Genomic DNA, 22454 nt, shown 5'->3' with positions numbered 1-22454 from the left:
ATGCTATAATTGTATTAACCGAAACATTGATACATGTGTGATATGTAAACAACAAAGAGTCCCTAGTATGCCTCGTAACTAGCTTGTTGATTAATAGATGATTAGTTTCATAATCATGAACATTGGATGTTATTAATAACAAGGTTATATCATTATATGAATGATGTAATGGACACACCCGATTAAGCGTAGCATAAGATCACGTCATTAAGTTATTTGCTATAAGCTTTCGATACATAGTTACCTAGTCCTTATGACCATGAGATCATGTAAATCACTTATACCGGAAAGGTACTTTGATTACATTAAACGCCACTGCGTAAATGGGTGGTTATAAAGATGAGATTAAGTATCCGGAAAGTATGAGTTGAGGCATATGGATCAACAGTGGGATTTGTCCATCCCGATGACGGATAGATATACTCTGGGCCCTCTCGGTGGAATGTCGTCTGATGTCTTGCAAGCATATGAATAAGTTCATAAGAGACCACATACCACGGTACGAGTAAAGAGTACTTGTCAGGAGACGAGGTTGAACAAGGTATAGAGTGATACCGATGATCAAACCTCGGACAAGTAAAATATCGCGTGACAAAGGGAATTGGTATCGTATGTGAATGGTTCATTCGATCACTAAAGTTATCGTTGAATATGTGGGATCCATTATGGATCTCCAGATCCCGCTATTGGTTATTGGTCGAAGAGAGTTCTCAACCATGTCCACATAGTTCGCGAACCGTAGGGTGACACACTTAAGGTTTGATGTTGAAATGGTAGATCTTGAATATGGAATGGATTTCGAAGTCTCGGATGGGATCCCGGACATCACGAGGAGTTCCGGAATGGTCCGGAGAATAAGATTCATATATAGGAAGTCATTTTATGAGTTTGAAAATGACCCGGTGCATTTATGGAAGGTGCTAGAAGGTTCTAGAATATTTCGGAAGAAAGTCACTTTGGAAGGCGGAGTCCCGAAGGGACTCCACCACCATGGCCGGCCAACCCTAGGGGGTGGAGTCCCAGGTGGACTCCACCTATGGTGGCCGGCCACCCCCTCCCAAGGGAAGGTGGGAATACAACCTCTAATGGGAGTCCTAGCTTGGGTAGGTTTCATGTGATATGGAAGGTTTTGGTTTGGGGTCTTATTCGAAGACTTGTAGACCAACTCTTGGGTGTTCCACCTATATAATGAGGGCCAAGGGGAGGGGGCCGGCCACCCCAAAAACACCACAAGGTGGCCGCACCCCATAGTGGCCGGCGCCCCCCTCTCCCCAAACCCTAGCCGCCCTACTCCTCCTTCTTCCCCGCACACTTAGCGAAGCTCCACCGGGATTCTCCACCACCACCGACACCACGCCGTCGTGCTGCCGGATTCAAGAGGAGCTACTACTTCCACTGCCCGCTGGAACGGGGAGGTGGACGTCGTCTTCATCAACAACCGAACGTGTGACCGAGTACGGAGGTGCTGCCCGTTCGTGGCGCCGTGATCAAGATCTTCTACGCGCTTTTGCAAGCGGCAAGTGAACGTCTACCGCAGCAACAAGAGCCTCATCTTGTAGGCTTTGGAACTCTTCAAGGGTGAGACTCGATCATCCCCTCGTTGCTCCCATCTTCTAGATTGCATCTTGGCTTGGATTGCGTTCTCGCGGTAGGAATTTTTTTGTTTTCTATGCAACGTTATCCTACAGATACATCCATAGAGTAGATGGAAGATTAAATTACCAAATGTGTCTTTAACTAAAGAGGTTTTTCTTTTTCTTCGAGTTAGCGAGCAAGTTTTAGACTTTGATATGTGTTTCCCTGTAGGTTGCTTCATTGCAAACTTTTCCTTCTTCTGAAATTAAAATTAAAACGGCAGAGCTCTTGCCTTGATTCATAAAAAAAAATATATGATTGAAATATGTTTATGTGATGTTTGCATTAATTTCTCATGATCGCCCGAGTATCATACTCAAAAATGCCAACGCTTGAAGTAATGCCAAATAAATACATAAGATTATACGAGCATATTTACTAGTGATAAATAAAAAAAAGATTGCATGCAATGAGCTGGACCGAAATAGATATGTATTTGACTACCCTAAATAATATATATATATCGAAATTAATTCCCTTAATTGCTACCTATTTTAGCATATCTATCTACTATTATATTGCATTAATGTGATTTAAATATTAGAGTAATTAGCATTCATGTCACATCTATTATAAAAGGCCATTCCTTTCACAACCCACAAGTAAAGTAACCAATCATATATACACCATTTCGTGTCGATCAACCCCCATATGACAAAGAAGTTGATGAGATCTATAGCCGTGATGCTTCTTTTGACCGTCACCTTCACCATGCTTTCATTGGTGGGTCCCCTTATCCAACGGTGTGCTTTGCGTATCGCTTGCCTAGCATCCGTCCCGTTCTTCACCTTGAGAGCTGCCAGTAGGTGCATTGTCGTGACACTGGCCTTGTCCAGCACCAGATTACCATTGTAAAAAAATACTCCCACCAACATTAAATACTTGGAAAGTAGGCATATTTAAATTACATTTTGCTTAAATGTCCGACTAATGGGCCGGTGAGTACTAGTAGGAAAATAAAATACCAAATGTGGAATGAGGATACATCCATAGAGTAGACGACGGATTAAATTATGCAACTACTAGTCCCATCTAGCACTAGTAAATTGCACAGTAAGAAACCTTTGTACTACTTATAAACATTAGTGGAAATAAATGAAGTACAATGTAAAATGGTACCCTACCTTCTTAGCAAATTCCTTAAGAGTCAGAGTAGCTGGATTGTATGATGTATCGTAGAACCCAAGTCAGCGCAAAACTGTTGCAGAATAATACTTCGATCGTAGTACTCTACGTAGTGGTCCATTTGGTGTCTAGCGAACCCTATTTTCACTACGGGGAAGACGCCGTGGGCCGACGGCCCCGCACCGTCGGCACAGGTAAGCTCACCGTCGGCACCGTCTCTGCCGACGGTCACCGTCGGCGTACCGGCGTCGGCACAGATGGCGTCGGGGTTCGCGCGGGCACCGTCGGCGTACCACGACACCGTCGGCACAGGCGTACGCCGACGGCTGGACGGTGGCCGTCGGCCTGCCCATCGTCGGCACACTCATCTCGCCGTCACGCCGCTGCCGTCAACGTGCCCCCTTGTGCCGACGGTTTCACCGTCGGCACAGTTTCATTTTTTTTTTTCCCAGAACCGGCGGGAAATCGTGCTGATTTGAACTGGAAAAAAACGCGCGCTGGGCCTGACTGTGCCGACGGTGTCACCGTCGGCACAGACCCTGCCATTTGGCACAGCTACGGGCCTGTGCCGACGGTGACACCGTCGGCACAGCCAGGTCCAGTTTTTACGATTTTTGCCAATTTGGCCTCGTTTGCTCGGAAAATCGCAGAAAATGCACATATTATAGGATTGAATATGCAAAGAACATATATATCACCATATAGCACACGAGATATCACCGTATAGCACCAAATCTCACAAATATAGCATCAAATCTCACAAATAGCACAAATATAGCATACAAGACCATGGTACATACACCGGATCCACTACAAAGATGGAGCGTGTCATCATGTGCTAGTACAATGTAGAAACTATGGTGGTGCACCACCCGAGTGACGATCTAGCTACAGACGATCTAGCTCCGAGTGGGTGAAGTGAGGCCGCTGTATCTCGACGGTGCTCGGGGAGGTAGAACCACGACGAGAGCCACCGGAACCAGAAAAATGCCGAGGTTCGGCAGAAGCACCAGGAGAATGGCGACCGGGGTGCATCGGCGTACCACAAGGAGTGTCGTTCCCGGATTCTCCCAATCCCTACATGTTGGAGGGAGTTAGCAACTTAGCCATGTCACACCAAGTTAGCAACTTAGCCAAGTTAGCAACTTACCGGGGTCAGCGACGCCGACGCTTGTACATGATATAGAACTCCTCCTTGGACGGGAACACCGGCGTCGGCCCGGATGAGGTGGCTCGGGAGTGGTTCCTCTCGCACTCCGGTCATCATGAACCGAGTGAAACTCGCAAGAAACGGGAGAGATAGCTCAGATTCAAACATGGGGACTTATGATGTTTTGCAACCATAGAGATTGAAACTTACCGCCATCCGGTTGCTCGTCCACTTGGACATAGGCATCTTTCACAAGGTCATGCTCCTTAACCTTCTCGAGATACTCCTCGTAAGCCATCCGCATAGGCCTCCTCGAGCTGAGTCTACAATTTCAGAAATAATGCGTCTCATCAACATAGCCATTCAGGAACAAGAGTCAAAACAGAGGATGAAAGTGTGGATGACTTACATCAACCTCTACCCGAGAACGGCATGTAGTCCGCGAGGAGGTAGCGTAGCTGCCGGAGGGGAGGGTAGCCTTGATCTGCGTGAAGTTCCTCTGAGGCTTGAAACCCCCAGCAAGGCAGGCAGGACGTCCATGCGGCTGGCCGGACCCCGCCAGCATCATCGCCACCTCGTCGACCGGCTCGGTCATAGGGTCCTCCACCTCTGGATGGAGCTTGGCGTACTCCTCGCAGTATCTTTCCTTGTTCTCTTTGGCCTTGCCGTAGTACATCTCAGGCGCGGGCCGAGGCTCGTTCGGACCGGGCGTCACCAGCTTCATGTGCGTCCACGCTTCCATCTCACCAAGTTCCCTCCCGAGCTTCTTCCCCTGCATCACAAAACAAATGTTATGCATATCATCGAAAATCAAAAAAATGCAGCTTGTTCCATTTTTATATGTACCAGACGCTCCCGATAGCGATCGGTGCTGCTGCTCCCAGATGTGTGTTCCCTGAGAACCACGGTTGGCCTTGTTCCGGTCGCTCACGGCCTTGAAATCGGGGTTTTCGCCGACCCAATTCTTGACCAACTCCATGAAGGCGGCCCTCTTATTATTATCAGCCCAATGTGGTACAACCTGCAAAATCAAAACTCATTTGAAGAACAAACAATATAGTTGCAAGTTAGCCGCGGTACATAGAATCGCATTGACAATTACTTACCGACATGAACTCATCTATCGTCATAGCCGGGGCGAGTCCCTGCACAATCTCAGGCTTTGTGTAGGTCATGCATCGAATAGTGGAACCAAACTTTCATGATGAAGTTTCTCTTTGATGCTCGGTCGTATGTCAATGTACCGTGATGCCACGAGTGGTGCAAATCATCCACAAGTGGTTGCATTAAGACACTCAATTTCTTCCCTGGATATTCAGGCCCTGGAAGGATCATCGACAAGAATATGTTCTTCCTTTGCATTACGACTCCGGGAGGGAGATTGAGCGGAATAACAAACACGGGCCAGCAGCTGTACGCGGCAGTCGACATACCATATGGGTTGAATCCATCGGTTGCTATCGCAATTCTAACATTCCGAGCCTCACTTGCCTCATTTGGGTGCTTTTGATCGAAGCGCTTCCATGATTGACCATCAGATGGATGTACCATGGGTACCCGTTTCTTCTCGTCTTGCAATCTTATCCCGGTCTTATGCCATGTCATCTGCTTGGCAGTCTCCTCGAACATGTAAAGCCGCTGGATTCTTTTGATGAATGGGAGATAACGAAGAATCTTTATGGCTACCTTTGTCTGCCTCTTCTGACCATTGCCTACATCTACCTCATGATACCTAGAGTGACCACACTTGGCACAGTACTTGTCATCCGCATAGTCTTTCCAAAACAAAAGGCAAAGTTTTGGACAGACATCATATGTTACATAATCCATTTTCAATGCTTTCAAGATTTTCTTCGTTTCGTACATGGTCTTGGGCAAGCAATGACCTTCAGGCAACATGTTACCTATCGTGCTCGTAGTCTTTTCAAAGGATGCTCGAGTACTCTCAAACATGCACTTGTCGGCTAGCAACTGCGTGATGCCATCAAGTTGAGACATTTTTGCACCCGGGTATAGAGGCCTCCTAGCTGAGGCCATCATATCAATGAAGGCCCTCGCGGTTGGCTCAGGTTCCTCCTCCGGAAGTTCCTCGGTTGTGGCGGTCCCTCCGGTTCGGGCGGTTCCTCCGGTTCGACTGTTCGTCCCATGGTAACTCGGCATGTCGGCATCCCGAAGATCATCTAGCAAGTTTAAGATGCCATCGTTCTCATTGCCATCGATCCGCTGCCGCATCACCTCACCTCTATCACGTTCGTGCCGAGAAAAGTCGACCGGCGGGTCGTAGTCACGCATATACCCATTCCACCAAAGGTGTTTAGTCATCTCTAGAATATCCTTAGGATGACGCCTCCTGCAGACATTGCAAGGGCAACGGGACGAACAATCCCCTTCGAACCACGAGCTAACTCCTTCACTAACAAATCGGTCTTCCATTTCCATTCATCTGTCACTTGAGTCGAACTAACACGGCCACTTTGTACATCCACTCATTATCAGCCATCCTGCTTTATTGCGTGACAAACAACAAATAGTAGCATGAAATTGAATGCATCATATTTTTATTTTTCTACCGGCGAAAACGCGTGCATCAACCTACATCTCTACTAGGTGGGCTCCTAGCAGCCCCGGACCCGTAGTTGGGTACGTTCTCCACGTTCTGCTCGGGTGCGAGACAGAATTTCGGCACCTCCCCGCTGCTCTCCCGATACACGTCTCGGCAAAAAGCCGAGAGGATGTGCATCCGGAGAACAACAGGAGGCGCTGACGAAATCCTGTCTCGCACCCGAGCAGTAACATGGAAAACGTACCCAACTACGGGTCCGGCGACTGTCCCGTAAATGCCACAAGCGTTACGGTTCAAAATATCTTGACCACTAATGCATATTTATCCGCGTAACGCTTATGCGGACGGGAATTGACACCTAGGTTACGCGACTTGACGGATAAATTAAATCTAATGACATAAAAAATGCGAAGGGAGTCGGCAATTCAGCTCACCCTCGGCTGTAGAGGAAGTAGTCGAACAACCGGCGATGTCGACGGCCGTAGAGATGCGCCGCAAGATCCGGGTCGTCACGCGGGGTGCTCACTACGGTACCTAGTTAAAATAATAAAAATTTGTCAATGAAAATTTCAATTTCCATTTCTATTCCTTCATTTTCATTTCAATTTACATTACAATTTCAATTTCAATTTCCAAATTCTTTACTTCATTTCAATTTCAAGTTCAATTTGCAAATTCTATTTCAATTTGAAAATTTACAATTAGAATTCTATTTTCAATTTCAATTTCAATTTCAATTTCAATTCAATTTCAATTTCAATTTGCAAATTGTTTACTTCATTTCAATTTTAATTTGCAAATTTACATTACATTACAATTACAATTACCTACCTAATTGCAAAAACTAAAAAGCGGAAAAAAGAAACTTACCGGCGAAAGCGAAGCTGCGGGGACGGCGCGGTGGATGGCTGCGCGGGACGGCGCTGGGGCAGGCGGCGGCGGCCGGAGGACGGCAGCAAGCGCTGGGCAGGCGGCGGTCGGAGGACGGCGGCGCTGGGCAGGCGTGGGCGCTGGCCGGGTGAGGGCGTGGGCGCGGCGGCAGGGCGGCGGGCAGTGGCGGCGGCGGGCAAGGCGTGGGCGGCGGCCGGAGGACGGCGGCGCGCTGGGGCGTGGCGGCGGGTCGAGGAAGGCGGCTGGGCGGGGCGTGGCGTGGGCGCGGGCCGGGAGGGCGCAGTGCGGCGGGCAGGCGGCAGGCGGCAGCGGCGCACATGTGGCGTGGCGTGCGCGCAGGGCGGCGGGAGGACGGGCGGCGGCGCTGGGGCAGGGCGGCGGCGGCGCGCGCGGGGGGGAGGCGGGGGCGCGGGGGGAAGGGCGTGGGTGGGGAGGAGGCCGGGCGGCGCGCGGCGACCCCACTTAAGTGGGGTTCTGTGCCGACGGCCAGCTTGTGCCGACGGTCACCGTCGGCACACCTTTTTTTTTTTTTTTTTTTTTTTTTTTATAATCTTTTTATATTTGTATTATTGTTGTGTTTATGCATACAAATATTTATATAAATGTTTTTTATCAAAACTTCAAGCCAAGAATACCAAGGTTTAGGATTTACGGCTACACCGCACATGTTCTTCTCCTCGGTGCTCATCCATGCTCATTTATCGCCCGCTAAAATATATAGCCTAGTCCTTTCTAACCGTTTGAATTATTAGCTAGTGCATTAATTCAATATAATATAAGAGTCGGGAGGTCTCAAGTTCAACCCCGACTAACACACTTTCTAATGTAAAAATGGTTGCGGACTCCTATCTATGCATGTTTGTTGTCTTCTAGTTAGACCTCCTTTGTCCATCCTCAAAGTGTGTCGACGGTTAGGTCATAGGTACATGTGCATGCCATGTGGACACACACAAATTTTGGGGCCATTCCCTAGGTCCGATGCTCGATTTCTGACGAAACCCTAGTTCTGTTGACCGCGCCGTCTACCCCTTTGACTGCATCCCATCGGGGGTCCCCCGGTGGGCGTATGCCTACGTTTGAGCTTGGTTAGGTCATAGGTACATGTGGAAACAAGTACCATCCCCTATGATCCCAAGGTTCTCTCCGGTTCACCTCAGGGAGTTCCCCCTATACATGCAGACCGCCTAAGTGTAGGAACCCCATCTCCGAGAAGCCGGGCACACCCGGAGGGGGTAGCATTGGATATAGAACCATCTCAAATCACTTTTGTGCATGCCATGTGGACACACACAACTTTTGGGGCCATTCCCTAGGTCCGATGCTCGATTTACGACGAAACCCTAGTTACGTTGGACCGCGTCGTCTACCCCTTTGATCGCATCCCATCGGGGGTCCCCGGTGGGCGTATGCCTACGTTTGAGCTTGGTTAGGTCATAGGTACATGTGGAAACAAGTACCATCCCCTATGATCCCAAGGTTCTCTCCGGTTCACCTCAGGGAGTTCCCCCTATACATGCAGACCGCCTAAGTGTAGGAACCCCATCTCCGAGAAGCCGGGCACACCCGGAGGGGGTAGCATTGGATATAGAACCATCTCAAATCACTTTTGTGCATGCCATGTGGACACACACAACTTTTGGGGCCATTCCCTAGGTCCGATGCTCGATTTCTGACGAAACCCTAGTTCTGTTGACCGCGTCGTCTACCCCTTTGATCGCATCCCATCGGGGTCCCCGTGGGCGTATGCCTACGTTTGAGCTTGGTTAGGTCATAGGTACATGTGGAAACAAGTACCATCCCCTATGATCCCAAGGTTCTCTCCGGTTCACCTCAGGGAGTTCCCCCTATACATGCAGAATGCCTAAGTGTAGGAACCCCATCTCCGAGAAGCCGGCACACCCGGAGGGGGTAGCATTGGATATAGAACCATCTCAAATCACTTTTGTGCATGCCATGTGGACACACACAACTTTTGGGGCCATTCCCTAGGTCCGATGCTCGATTTCCGACGAAACCCTAGTTACGTTGGACCGCGTCGTCTACCCCTTTGATCGCATCCCATCGGGGGTCCCCGGTGGGCGTATGCCTACGTTTGAGCTTGGTTAGGTCATAGGTACATGTGGAAACAAGTACCATCCCCTATGATCCCAAGGTTCTCTCAGGTTCACCTCCGAGGGAGTTCCCCCCTATACATGCAGAATGCGCCTAAGTGTAGGAACCCCATCTCCGAGAAGCCGGGCACACCCGGAGGGGGTAGCATTGGATATAGAACCATCTCAAATCACTTTTGTGCATGCCATGTGGACACACACAACTTTTGGGGCCATTCCCTAGGTCCGATGCTCGATTTCTGACGAAACCCTAGTTCTGTTGACCGCGCCGTCTACCCCTTTGACTGCATCCCATCGGGGTCCCCGGTGGGCGTATGCCTACGTTTGAGCTTGGTTAGGTCATAGGTACATGTGGAAACAAGTACCATCCCCTATGATCCCAAGGTTCTCTCCGGTTCACCTCAGGGAGTTCCCCCCTATACATGCTGAGAATCTGCCTAAGTGTAGGAACCCCATCTCTTCCGAGAAGCCGGGCACACCGGAGGGGTAGCATTGGATATAGAACCATCTCAAATAACTTTTTCCATGCCATGTGGACACACACAAATTTTGGGGCCATTCCCTAGGTGCGATGCTCGATTTCTGACGAAACCCTAGTTCTGTTGACCGCGCCGTCTACCCCTTTGACTGCGTCCCATCGGGGTTCCCCCGGTGGGCGTATGCCTGCGTTTGAGCTTGGTTAGGTCATAGGTACATGTGGAAACAAGTACCATACCCTATGATCCCAAGGTTCTCTCCGGTTCACCTCCGAGGGAGTTCCCCCTATACACGCAGAATCCGCCTAAGTGTAGGAACCCCATGTCCGAGAAGCCGGGCACACCGGAGGGGGTAGCATTGGATATAGAACCATCTCAAATCACTTTTGTGCATGCCATGTGGACACACACAACTTTTGGGGCCATTCCCTAGGTCCGATGCTCGATTTACGACGAAACCCTAGTTCCGTTGACCGCGCCGTCTACCCCTTTGATCGCGTCCCATCGGGGTTCCCCGGTGGGCGTATGCCTGCGTTTGAGCTTGGTTAGGTCATAGGTACATGTGGAAACAAGTACCATACCCTATGATCCCAAGGTTCTCTCCGGTTCACCTCCGAGGGAGTTCCCCCTATACACGCAGTAACCCGCCTAAGTGTAGGAACCCCATGTCCGAGAAGCCGGGCACACCGGAGGGGGTAGCATTGGATATAGAACCATCTCAAATCACTTTTGTGCATGCCATGTGGACACACACAACTTTTGGGGCCATTCCCTAGGTGCGATGCTCGATTTACGACGAAACCCTAGTTACGTTGACCGCGCCGTCTACCCCTTTGATCGCGTCCCATCGGGGTTCCGGTGGGCGTATGCCTGCGTTTGAGCTTGGTTAGGTCATAGGTACATGTGGAAACAAGTACCATCCCCTATGATCCCAAGGTTCTCTCCGGTTCACCTCAGGGAGTTCCCCCTATACACGCAGAACCGCCTAAGTGTAGGAACCCCATGTCCGAGAAGCGGGCACACCCGGAGGGGTAGCATTGGATATAGAACCATCTCAAATCACTTTTGTGCATGCCATGTGGACACACACAACTTTTGGGGCCATTCCCTAGTTCCGAAGCTCGATTTCGACGAAACCCTAGTTACGTTGGACCGCGCCGTCTACCCCTTTGATCGCGTCCCATCGGGGTTCCCCGGTGGGCGTATGCCTGCGTTTGAGCTTGGTTAGGTCATAGGTACATGTGGAAACAAGTACCATACCCTATGATCCCAAGGTTCTCTCCGGTTCACCTCCGAGGGAGTTCCATATACACGCAGACCGCCTAAGTGTAGGAACCCCATGTCCGAGAAGCCGGGCACACCCGGAGGGTAGCATTGGATATAGAACCATCTCAAATCACTTTTGTGCATGCCATGTGGACACACACAACTTTTGGGGCCATTCCCTAGGTGCGATGCTCGATTACTGACTAAACCCTAGTTACGTTGACCGCGCCGTCTACCCCTTTGATCGCGTCCCATCGGGGTTCCCGGTGGGCGTATGCCTGCGTTTGAGCTTGGTTAGGTCATAGGTACATGTGGAAACAAGTACCATCCCCTATGATCCCAAGGTTCTCTCCGGTTCACCTCCGAGGGAGTTCCCCCCTATACACGCAGAATCTGCCTAAGTGTAGGAACCCCATGTCCGAGAAGCCGGGCACACCCGGAGGGGGTAGCATTGGATATAGAACCATCTCAAATCACTTTTGTGCATGCCATGTGGACACACACAACTTTTGGGGCCATTCCCTACGTGCGATGCTCGATTTCTGACGAAACCCTAGTTCTGTTGACCGCGCCGTCTACCCCTTTGACTGCGTCCCATCGGGGTTCCCCCGGTGGGCGTATGCCTGCGTTTGAGCTTGGTTAGGTCATAGGTACATGTGGAAACAAGTACCATCCCCTATGATCCCAAGGTTCTCTCCGGTTCACCTCCGAGGGAGTTCCCTCTATACACGCAGACCCGCCTAAGTGTAGGAACCCCATGTCCGAGAAGCCGGGCACACCCGGAGGGTAGCATTGGATATAGAACCATCTCAAATCACTTTTGTGCATGCCATGTGGACACACACAACTTTTGGGGCCATTCCCTAGGTCCGATGCTCGATTTACGACGAAACCCTAGTTACGTTGACCGCGCCGTCTACCCCTTTGATCGCGTCCCATCGGGGTTCCCCGGTGGCCGTATGCCTGCGTTTGAGCTTGGTTAGGTCATAGGTACATGTGGAAACAAGTACCATCCCTATGATCCCAAGGTTCTCTCCGGTTCACCTCCGAGGGAGTTCCCCTATACACGCAGAATCTGCCTAAGTGTAGGAACCCCATGTCCGAGAAGCGGGCACACCGGAGGGTAGCATTGGATATAGAACCATCTCAAATCACTTTTGTGCATGCCATGTGGACACACACAACTTTTGGGGCCATTCCCTAGGTGCGATGCTCGATTTCTGACGAAACCCTAGTTCTGTTGACCGCGCCGTCTACCCCTTTGACTGCGTCCCATCGGGGTTCCCCCGGTGGGCGTATGCCTGCGTTTGAGCTTGGTTAGGTCATAGGTACATGTGGAAACAAGTACCATCCCCTATGATCCCAAGGTTCTCTCCGGTTCACCTCCGAGGGAGTTCCCCCCTATACACGCAGACCTGCCTAAGTGTAGGAACCCCATGTCCGAGAAGCGGGCACACCCGGAGGGTAGCATTGGATATAGAACCATCTCAAATCACTTTTGTGCATGCCATGTGGACACACACAACTTTTGGGGCCATTCCCTAGGTCCGATGCTCGATTTCTGACGAAACCCTAGTTCTGTTGACCGCGCCGTCTACCCCTTTGACTGCGTCCCATCGGGGTTCCCCCGGTGGGCGTATGCCTGCGTTTGAGCTTGGTTAGGTCATAGGTACATGTGGAAACAAGTACCATCCCCTATGATCCCAAGGTTCTCTCCGGTTCACCTCCGAGGGAGTTCCCCCCTATACATGCAGAATCTCTCCTGCCCTTTTTTTCCCGCCCACCCTTTTCCCGCTGCTTCTCTCCCGCCCTTTTTTCCCACCCACCCTTTCCCGCTCCTTCTCTCCCGCCCTTTTTTCCCGCCCACCCTTTCCCGCTGCTTCTCTCCCGCCCTTTTTTCCCGCCCACCCTTTCCCGCCCATTCTCTCCCGCCATGTTTTCCCGCCATTTCAGCCCCTCGTCGGCCTATATATAGCCATGGCTTCTCCACTAACAGCACGAGCAACATTTCTCCCTTCATCACTTCTCTCATCCAATAGAACCACAAAATCCTCTGAGCTGAGCAGCCGCTGAGATGGCTCCTCGTCGCCGTAGCAACACGGGCGTCATCGGCGTTCGCCTGCGGCCTGCGGGACATTTCGCGGCTGAAATCACCGCCGGTGGTACGCGTGTGTGGCTCGGCACCTTCTACACGAAGGAGGCTGCTGCCCGCGCATACGACGTTGCGGCTTGGAGGTTTGGCGGCCGCGCCACGAAATGAACTTCCCGGAGGTCGGGTCTCTCGACGGAAGCTCGAGTCTCTACTGCGAGCCACTACTTCGCTCACGGGGTGAAGCGCGGCGGTACGGGGCTGGCCGGCGGCGGATTGATACCACCGAGGCGGACGAGCGGTTCATGGCACGGTGGCGCAGAGACCATCCCGGAGACGTCGAGGCAACGCGCGCATTACGGAAGGAGAAGCGGACGTACAGGAGAGAGAGGAGGGCGGGAAAGCGGCAGGAAGGCCGAGGTTGAAGCAGTACGCCAAAGGAGAGGCGTCGACATGGGGAGAATGATGAACGGTGGTTGTGGAACCTCACAACCACCGCTTCAGAGGACACCCCCACGAGGATGAAGATTTCGACTTCTCTGATTAATATGTGTGTGTCGAGTCCGTGTGTCTAGCGGGTCATGTGTCGACCCAGTGTTCTTTAAATGCTTTGGTTTGTGTGTGGGTCTAGTTCTTTAAGTGTTTTGGTTCATGTGTGTGGGTGTAGTTTCTTTAAGTGTTTGCTTCCTCTGTGTGGGTGTAGTTCTTTAACTGTTTCAGTTCGTGTGTGGGTCTAGTTCGTAAGCGCTTTGGTATGTGTGTGAGTCTAGTTATTTAAGTATTTTGTATCGTGTGTGGGTCTTAAGTATTTTGTATCGTGTGTGGGCCATTCACCCCCTCCGAGGTTCGATTTCTGGCGAAGGGGTTCTATACCGCCCTTATACATATATATAGGTTTCCCGCAAAGGGGTTCGCCAAAATAGCAGTGAGAAATAAATAAACAAAAAAAATGATTGGGATTAATAATTATCTCTTTGGTGCCAAAAAAATGGAAAAACAAAAAAATGTGCACAATTTGCTGTGCCGACGGCCTTTTTTGTGCCGTGGGTGACCGTCGGCACGACGGAAAGGCGGGACCTGATCCCTGTGCCGACGGCCGCCGTTGCGCGTGGGCTACCGTCGGCACACTATAGACGGCGCCGTGACAGCCTAACGGCTGGGCCCGCTGTTCGCTGCTCTGCCGACGGCCGTGGCTGTGCCGACGGTGACCTTCGGCGCCAAGTTTCGTGCCGACGGTCCGGGTTGCGCTGACGGTGGCCGTCGGTGTAGACAACAATGTGTGTGCCGACGGTGAACGTACGCCGACGGTCAGCTCCGTCGCCGGTCGACGAGGGCCTCTGTGCCGACGGCCCCGACATTTGGCCGTCGGCACATGGGCTGGCCGTCGGCACATGGAGTTTCTCCCGTAGTGTTTATGGTGTTTCCAGTGGACAGAGCTCTGTTGTGACGTACAAGTTCATAATACAAGAAAAATGCTCGATCCTCAAAGTCAAGAAAGTGAAAATAATAGGAGTAGTAGTAGGTAAAATATTTCTATTTCGTTCAATCGTTTAACCAGTCGAACGTAAGTGGTGGGCTATTCTTCCAAGCCGCCCCTGTTGACGCTTCCAACCAACGGCCACCGCCGTTGGGTCATCGCGGCCATCCGTGGGCTCTCGGACGGTTCAGATGTTCGGCCTTGATGGACTGGGTCCACAGCTGTCGGTCACTCGTATTGTTCTTTCCGGTCCAAATACACCTTGACCATTCTATTATTTTTCGTTTGGTATACTCCACTAGAAGTTGATTAGTGCAAAACTGAGTAACCACCGCGAGCATCCGTTTGTTCTCACTTGTTCTCCCACATGGCTAGGTAGGAGTCAGCTTCGGTGATCATTAATTCGCCAAATTGAAGCTGATCGCCATATGATTGGATATCATCCAAGAGATAACAAATGCAACTTGTAGCTAAATTCCTTTTAAGCTATACTACATGGTATCTTCTAGCTGTACATTTGCTTGATTTTTTCTTAAGTTACGCATGTCTTCACCATCAAATATACATATTCCCCTCTTCCGAAATCTTTATTGTGCTCCACTAGTGGTCGACAAAACTATAAGGAACCACAAATTGACTTCTTCTTTTACCCACAAGGTCAACAATTTTTACATGCAAAATCTTTGTTGCAAACATATTCTTTGTTAGTGAGATGAGGCCAAGTTTTTGTCTCCGTTAAAAAAAACAATTTTTGTGTTGTGAGTTGTGACTTTGTTTTGTGCTGCCTAATCTCCGTTGCTCATTATTTCAGTTGCAATATCTCTACTCCAAAGAGCAAATAGGAAACCCAATCCAGCAAACTCTAAACTCTAATGAGACACATTTAAACCATTAAAGCACAAATACTACCACAAGGGATGTTAAACAATGTCTATAGAAGAAAAAAATAAAGGCATAACATGAACTAGACGAAGCGACGCGCAACATAATTCAAATTTATTCAGCTCGAGAGAGTTACGTTTTCCTCTCCTCGTTAATAGGAGGTCAACTAGTTCGATGGAGCGGGCTCCAATGCTGATTTTATGTGTGTGTGTGTGTGTGTGTGTGTGTGTGTGTGTGTGTGTGATTAGCTTGTCGATGTGAGTGGATGACCCAAGATGTACCAGTGTTTGGTGGATCTAGGTTTGGCCTGGACTTTCGCTAATTATTTTTGTACAATAACCTTCTTTTTACTAAATGGGACAATTATAGTATCTATCTAGGTTTGAAAAGGATGCACTCCCTCGTGCCCTAAATAGTTACCATATATTTAGGCAAAATATATGCTAAAACATGTCTAGATTTATTGTAGCGTCGGAGGGAGTAAGAAAATTTTGGTCACACCTACTCTACTGGTTCAGCTGAATTATCACCAAGAAGCAGCTTGGTTTACCAAGCTGTTATTTTTTTTACAATCAGTACCTTATCTTTATATATTTTTAGTACTCCCTCTGTCCCATGAAATGTGTCAGATGGTTCGTCAAAATTAGGATATATCTAAATACTATTTAGCGTAGGTATAGCTAAATTTAGATAAATTCCGTGAGAAAGAGCACCACCGGCTGGCCTGGTTTGCGTGAATGTCGATGCTGCTGTTTTCAAGGCCGAGAATCAGATGGGCATGTGAGTGGTGGCGCGAGACCACTCAGGTACCTTCAAATTTTCTCGTAGTGAAGAGATAGAGGGCACCACCATCCCTGAACTAGCGGAAGCAATGGCGATGAGAAGGGCTTCGGTGCTCTCTAGGGATCATGGTTTCACACATGTGGCCTTTGCATCAGATTGTCTTACCCTGGTTCAAAAGATGTCAACTCGGGCGAAAGGTTGGTCGATGGTGGACTCTATGGTAGGCGATATCAAAACCTTGGCCGCTGAGTTTTCAGTCTGCTTGTTCAAGCATGTTGGACGCAGTTGAATGTCGCGATGCACTGTTAAGCTCGTAATAGTGAGCTTTCTTTTTGTAATCTTTCTTTTGATGCTATTCCGTAGTGCATCCGGAAGGTACTTTGTAATGATGTTAAGTAATCAATAAAGCGCCATGATTCAAAAAAAAAAGTAGTACATGGTAGAGATACCGAGCTATCTCCAATGAGGGTAAAATAAAATCTTAAAGAAACGAGCAAATTTTCAATTTCTGCAAACTCTTGTTTCCTCATTGACAGGTCTTGCAATACCGGGACTTTTTCACGGAAAAGAAAATCATGGGGGATTTTGACCGAACAGCCAAGTCGTTGGTCTCTGCGAGGACCAACCGGCTACATCCGTCAGTGTATGTGCGTCACTGTCGCTCCCAGCTCCGGCTACTTCCTTCTCCCTTCCTTCAACCCTCCCTCGTGCTCAGCTCATCCCCTTCCCTCCCTGCCTGCTTCTCCCTCTTCCCATCCCACTAGCTACGCTCAAGTCCCAAATCACATCCTCAATTACCACTACACGCTCCAATCAATCAACCAAAGACGCCATGACAAGAGGGGAAGCCGAGCTACACAGCCGCCGCCGCTAGCTTATTATTCCACCAGGAATCCATGCCAAGAAACATGCCGTCTCTACGGGGAGGGGATCTTGCCCTCCTCCTCTGCTGCGGCTGCTTCTTGCTCCTCCCTTTCCTCTCCCATGGCGCCGACATGCCCCTGGGCACCTCGCTCACGCCGGGCAACTCGGCCCCATGGCTATCCCCCAACTCCACCTTCTCCCTCGCCTTCGGTCCATCCCCAACCTCCCCGTCCCTCTCCGTCGCCTCGGTCTCCTACGCCGGCGGCGTCCCCATCTGGTCGGCCGGCGCCGGCGCGGCCGTCGACTCGGGGGGCTCCCTCCGCCTCTCCTCCACCGGCGACCTGCAGCTGCTCAACGGCTCCTCAAACACCGTGCTCTGGTCCTCCAACACCGCCAACCAGGGCGTCACCGCCGCGGCCGTCCAGGAGAGCGGCAACCTCGTCCTCAAGAACTCCTCCGGCGGCGCCGTCTGGCAGTCCTTCGACCACCCCACGGACACCGTCGTCATGTCCCAGACCTTTTCCTCCGGCACGAACCTCACCTCCGGCGACTACGTCTTCACCCTCGAAAGGGCCTCGGGCAACCTCACGCTCCGCTGGGCCCGGCGCGGCGCCGCCACCATCACCTACTTCAACCGGGGCTACAACGCCTCCTTCACCGCCAACCGCACGCTCAGCTCCCCCGCGCTCACCATGCAGACCAACGGCATCGTCTCCATCGCCGACGGCACGCTCGCCACCCCGGTCGTCGTCGCCTACAGCAGCAACTACGGCGAGAGCGGCGACATGCTGCGCTTCGTGCGCCTCGACTCCGACGGCAACTTCCGCGCCTACAGCGCGGCCCGCGGCAGCGGCACGGCGGCGGAGCAGTGGTCCGCCGTGGCCGACCAGTGCCAGGTGTTCGGCTACTGCGGCAACATGGGCGTGTGCGGCTACAACGGGACGGCGCCGGTGTGCGGCTGCCCGTCGCAGAACTTCCAGCCCAGCAACCCGGCCAACCCGCGGGAAGGGTGCACGCGGAAGGTCGACCTCGCCAGCTGCCCCGGCAACTCCACCATGCTCGAGCTCGACAACACGCAGTTCCTCACCTACACGCCCGAGATCAACACGGAGCAGTTCTTCGTCGGCATCACCGCATGCCGCCTCAACTGCCTCTCGGGGACTTCCTGCGTCGCCTCCACCGCGCTCGCCGACGGCTCCGGGCTCTGCTTCCTCAAGGTCTCCACCTTCGTCAGCGCCTACCAGTCCGCCTCGCTCCCGAGCACCTCCTTCGTCAAGGTCTGCTTCCCCGGCGTGCCCAACCCGCCCCTCGGCGGCGCGGGCAGCGGCTCCTCGTCGTCGCGCAACTCCGGCCTAAGGTCCTGGGTCGTCGTGCTGGTCGTCCTCGGCGTCGTGTCCGGGCTGGTGCTCGCCGAGTGGGTGCTCTGGTGGGTGCTGTGCCGGAACAGCCCCAAGTACGGCGCGGCGTCGGCGCAGTACGCGCTGCTGGAGTACGCGTCCGGCGCGCCGGTCCAGTTCTCCTACCGCGAGCTGCAGCGCTCCACCAAGGGCTTCAAGGAGAAGCTGGGCGCCGGCGGCTTCGGCGCCGTGTACCGCGGCGTGCTGGCCAACCGCACCGTGGTGGCGGTGAAGCAGCTGGAGGGGATCGAGCAGGGGGAGAAGCAGTTCCGGATGGAGGTGGCCACCATCAGCAGCACGCACCACCTCAACCTCGTCCGCCTCATCGGCTTCTGCTCCGAGGGCCGACACCGCCTGCTCGTCTACGAGTTCATGAAGAACGGCTCCCTCGACTCCTTCCTCTTCTCCACCGCCACCGGCGGCGACAACACCAACGCCAAGGCCATGCCCTGGTCCACGCGCTTCGCCGTCGCCGTCGGCACGGCGCGCGGCATCACGTACCTGCACGAGGAGTGCCGCGACTGCATCGTGCACTGCGACATCAAGCCGGAGAACATCCTGCTGGACGAGCACCACAACGCCAAGGTCTCCGACTTCGGCCTCGCCAAGCTCATCAACCCAAAGGACCACCGCCACCGCACGCTCACCAGCGTGCGCGGCACGCGGGGGTACCTCGCGCCGGAGTGGCTCGCCAACCTGCCCATCACCGTCAAGTCCGACGTCTACAGCTACGGGATGGTCCTGCTGGAGACCATCGGCGGCCGCCGCAACTTCGACATCGCCGACGACACCGACCGGAAGAAGTTCTCGGTGTGGGCCTACGAGGAGTACGAGAGGGGGAACGTGGCCGGCATCATCGACAGGCGGCTCGCCGGGGACGCCGACATGGACCAGGTGGAGCGCGCGCTGCAGGTCAGCTTCTGGTGCATCCAGGAGCAGCCGTCGCAGCGGCCCACCATGGGGAAGGTGGTGCAGATGCTGGAGGGGGTCATGGAGCTCGAGAGGCCGCCGCCGCCCAAGTCATCCGACAGTTTCCTCACCGCCACCACGGCCACCAGCGGCGTCAGCAGCAGCATGGCGTCCACGTTCGCCTCGTCGTCGGCGCCGGCGCCGCCTGTGCCGTCGCCGAATCTGGAGAAGGAGATCGCCGTGGGGCGATCGGCGTCCGCCAGGAACCGCGAGATCGCGTCGCTCCCGCTGCGCTCGTCGGAGCCGTACATGACAATGTAAAGAAATTGCCTGTGCCGATCTTCTCCTGTTCCTGTTCTGAAGAACAGCAAAAATGAGGCGGCAAAACGATAGAAAATGATTTGCTTCTGTGATCCGTTCCAAGAGAAGCTGCACAGATCATTGAGCGATTAGGGAATTGATAGGCTGCTCCATTGTCCTTCTGTTATAGTGGAGCATGGAAGCTGCCTCACTAAAAATTAAGTGTTCTTCACAGCCTACGAGATTTTCAGACACATACTACAGTATACTTCAGAAGTATGGATGTGGGGGACGATCCAAATAGCGGCAATTTGTAAGTAGCAGAATTAGATTAAAAAGCTTGATTCCTCGGAATCATTGTAATTTGTACAAATAATTCAAACCGTTGCAAGTGTACCGTAGCATGGAGCCATGGAGGGTAAATTTATGTTGCGAGTTTCAGATGCAGAATTTTGTCTTTTGAGATGATTTCAGATGCACAAGCTTCCTAGTCACGTTCCCCAGATGGTGCCCAAAAGCGTTTGTGTGTGCGCGCCTGACAGAAAATCGCAACCGTTTCAAATTGGCTTTCTGTCCGACGCGGCCCAATAGCATGGGCGGCATTACCATAGAGCGCGTCGAACATAAGTCGCTGATGTACCTAGGTAGGATAACTATAACCGCTACCACATAGTAGCAATCAAGCTCATTTCTCCCACCACTTTGCCTCTCCCGCCCTATGAAATCACCACCATCGCCAAAATCAACCCCAGCCGTGCACCAACCTTGCGGCATCTACGCCGCCCGTGCCCTCTCCCCTCCCCTCTCGCTTCGGCTTTTTTCGGCTCCACACAGAACATGCGGCGACCTTAGGTGTTCCGCCGTTTGCTTATGCAGCTTTTTGCCCCTCTCTCTGCCATTCAACCGATTGATTGCTTCATTGTTTGGTTTATAGAATATGGATAGCGATGATGAGATGATGTTACATCAATCCATGGAAGAGGAAGCTAATGCCTCCGCCGATGGAGAGGAGCACTTGACGATTCTAGCTTGTCTTCTACAATTACAAGCGGATGAGTTAAACAATACCGCTCACAAACATACATGTTTGGAAGTTTGGGAGAACAAAAACCAAGCCAAGGCAAAGGATCAAGGGTCATGCCATGCTGTACACCAATTATTTCGGCAATCAACCTTCATATACCCCAAAGGATTTTCACCAGCGATTTAGGATGAACAAGGGGTTGTTTATGACGCTGGTGCTTGGTGTGGGAGCGTATGACGACTACTTCATGATGAAAAAAATACTGCACCGAAATGGTTGCTTTCTCATCAATCAGAAATGTGTTGCTGCAATGAGAATGCTTGCATGCGAAGCTCCTAGAGATACAAAAGTTGAGTACCTACACATGGCTGCATCCACATCTATTGAAGCCATGTACAATTGGGCAGTGGTGGAGAAGTTTGGACTAGACTATTTGAAAGAGTCAAATGAAGAATGAAGAAGAAACACGTATCATGTCATAAAATGAAGCGTAAGAATTTACGGGGCTGCTTGGAAGCATGGATTGCATGCATTGGTCACTGAAGAATTGTTCATTGCTTGACAAGGTTTGAATAAACAACATCATGCATATTGCAGTGTGGTACTTGAAGCTGAGACAGATTATGACATCTGAATTTGGTATGCTTATTTTTGCATGGTTGGTTCTCGCAATGACATAAATGTGAATGCAACTATAAGATCAATGTCCACCAATATACCAAAGGGTAACCTAGCTGATGGTTGACATTTGTGAAGACAATCAACGGCCCTTAGGTTAGAAGAAGTCTCAATTTGCTTCGCGCTAGGAGAGTTGCGGGAAAGATGTCGAGCGGTCATTTTGTGTGCTACAATCTCGATTATGTATTCTCAAGTATCATGCTCTTACTTGGTCTCAATACGAGATGTGGTAGGCGATAAATGCTTGTGTGATCATGCACAACATGTTCATCAAGAGTGAGCGTAAGTCCGATTCGTTTGATGATCCCCCGTATGATCACCATGGTCCTTTTGCCGCTATTGAGCACTAGGTACCGACGGGGTTTGCTGACTTTCTCTCATGCATGCCGAAATCCGTGACCTAGATGCTCATTCGTAACTACAAAATGATCTCGTACAAGGAGATGCCGCTTGATGAGGTTGAACTTCATTTTATTTTAATTGTTTGAATTTTTATTTTTATTTTTAATTATTGTAAAACTTATATTTGATTTATGTGTTGAAACTTTACTAGGCAATACCATGGTTGAGTTTGCAAAAAGGAAAAAAAACTACTAGGGGAGACCGAATGGGACGCGGCTAGGCGGATGCACACTTGGAAGCATGGATTGCATGCATTGGTCACCGAAGAATTGTTCATTGCTTGACAAGGTTTGAATAAACAACATCATGCATATTGCAATGTGGTACTTGAAGCTGAGACAGATTATGACATCTGAATTTGGTATGCTTATTTTTGCATGGTTGGTTCTCGCAATGACATAAATGTGAATGCAACTATAAGATCAATGTCCA

The 22454-nt window shown here is 51.2% G+C and overlaps 2 protein-coding genes across 2 annotated transcripts; one reads left to right on the top strand and one right to left on the bottom strand.

Annotated features, from left to right (window-relative positions):
- Positions 1–4232: 4232 nt before the first annotated feature.
- LOC139830818 (uncharacterized) lies at positions 4233–4786 on the bottom strand. The gene is made up of 2 exons (XM_071819631.1): positions 4757–4786; positions 4233–4682 (listed from the first exon to the last, which is right to left on the bottom strand). Exon 2 carries the CDS (start codon positions 4650–4652, stop codon positions 4287–4289), a length of 366 nt encoding a protein of 121 aa, XP_071675732.1. The 5' UTR covers positions 4653–4682; positions 4757–4786; the 3' UTR covers positions 4233–4286.
- A 12343-nt stretch (positions 4787–17129) lies between these two features.
- On the top strand, positions 17130–20341 carry LOC127291882 (G-type lectin S-receptor-like serine/threonine-protein kinase At1g34300). The gene has a single exon (XM_051321200.2). The coding sequence runs from the start codon at positions 17345–17347 to the stop codon at positions 19937–19939; it is 2595 nt and encodes an 864-aa protein (XP_051177160.1). The 5' UTR covers positions 17130–17344; the 3' UTR covers positions 19940–20341.
- The last annotated feature ends 2113 nt before the right edge of the window (positions 20342–22454 follow it).

The sequence above is a fragment of the Lolium perenne genome, chromosome 4, assembly GCF_019359855.2.
Source record: "Lolium perenne isolate Kyuss_39 chromosome 4, Kyuss_2.0, whole genome shotgun sequence".
Lineage (NCBI taxonomy): Eukaryota > Viridiplantae > Streptophyta > Magnoliopsida > Poales > Poaceae > Lolium > Lolium perenne.
The sequence above is the reverse complement of the archived record's forward strand: the minus strand, read 5'-3'. Positions and strand labels throughout refer to the sequence as shown.

Excerpts from the sequence above, each read along its gene's own strand:
- LOC139830818 (XM_071819631.1), bottom strand. The coding sequence starts at position 4,652 with ATGGAAGCGTGGACGCACATGAAGCTGGTGACGCCCGGTCCGAACGAG.
- LOC127291882 (XM_051321200.2), top strand. The coding sequence starts at position 17,345 with ATGCCAAGAAACATGCCGTCTCTACGGGGAGGGGATCTTGCCCTCCTC.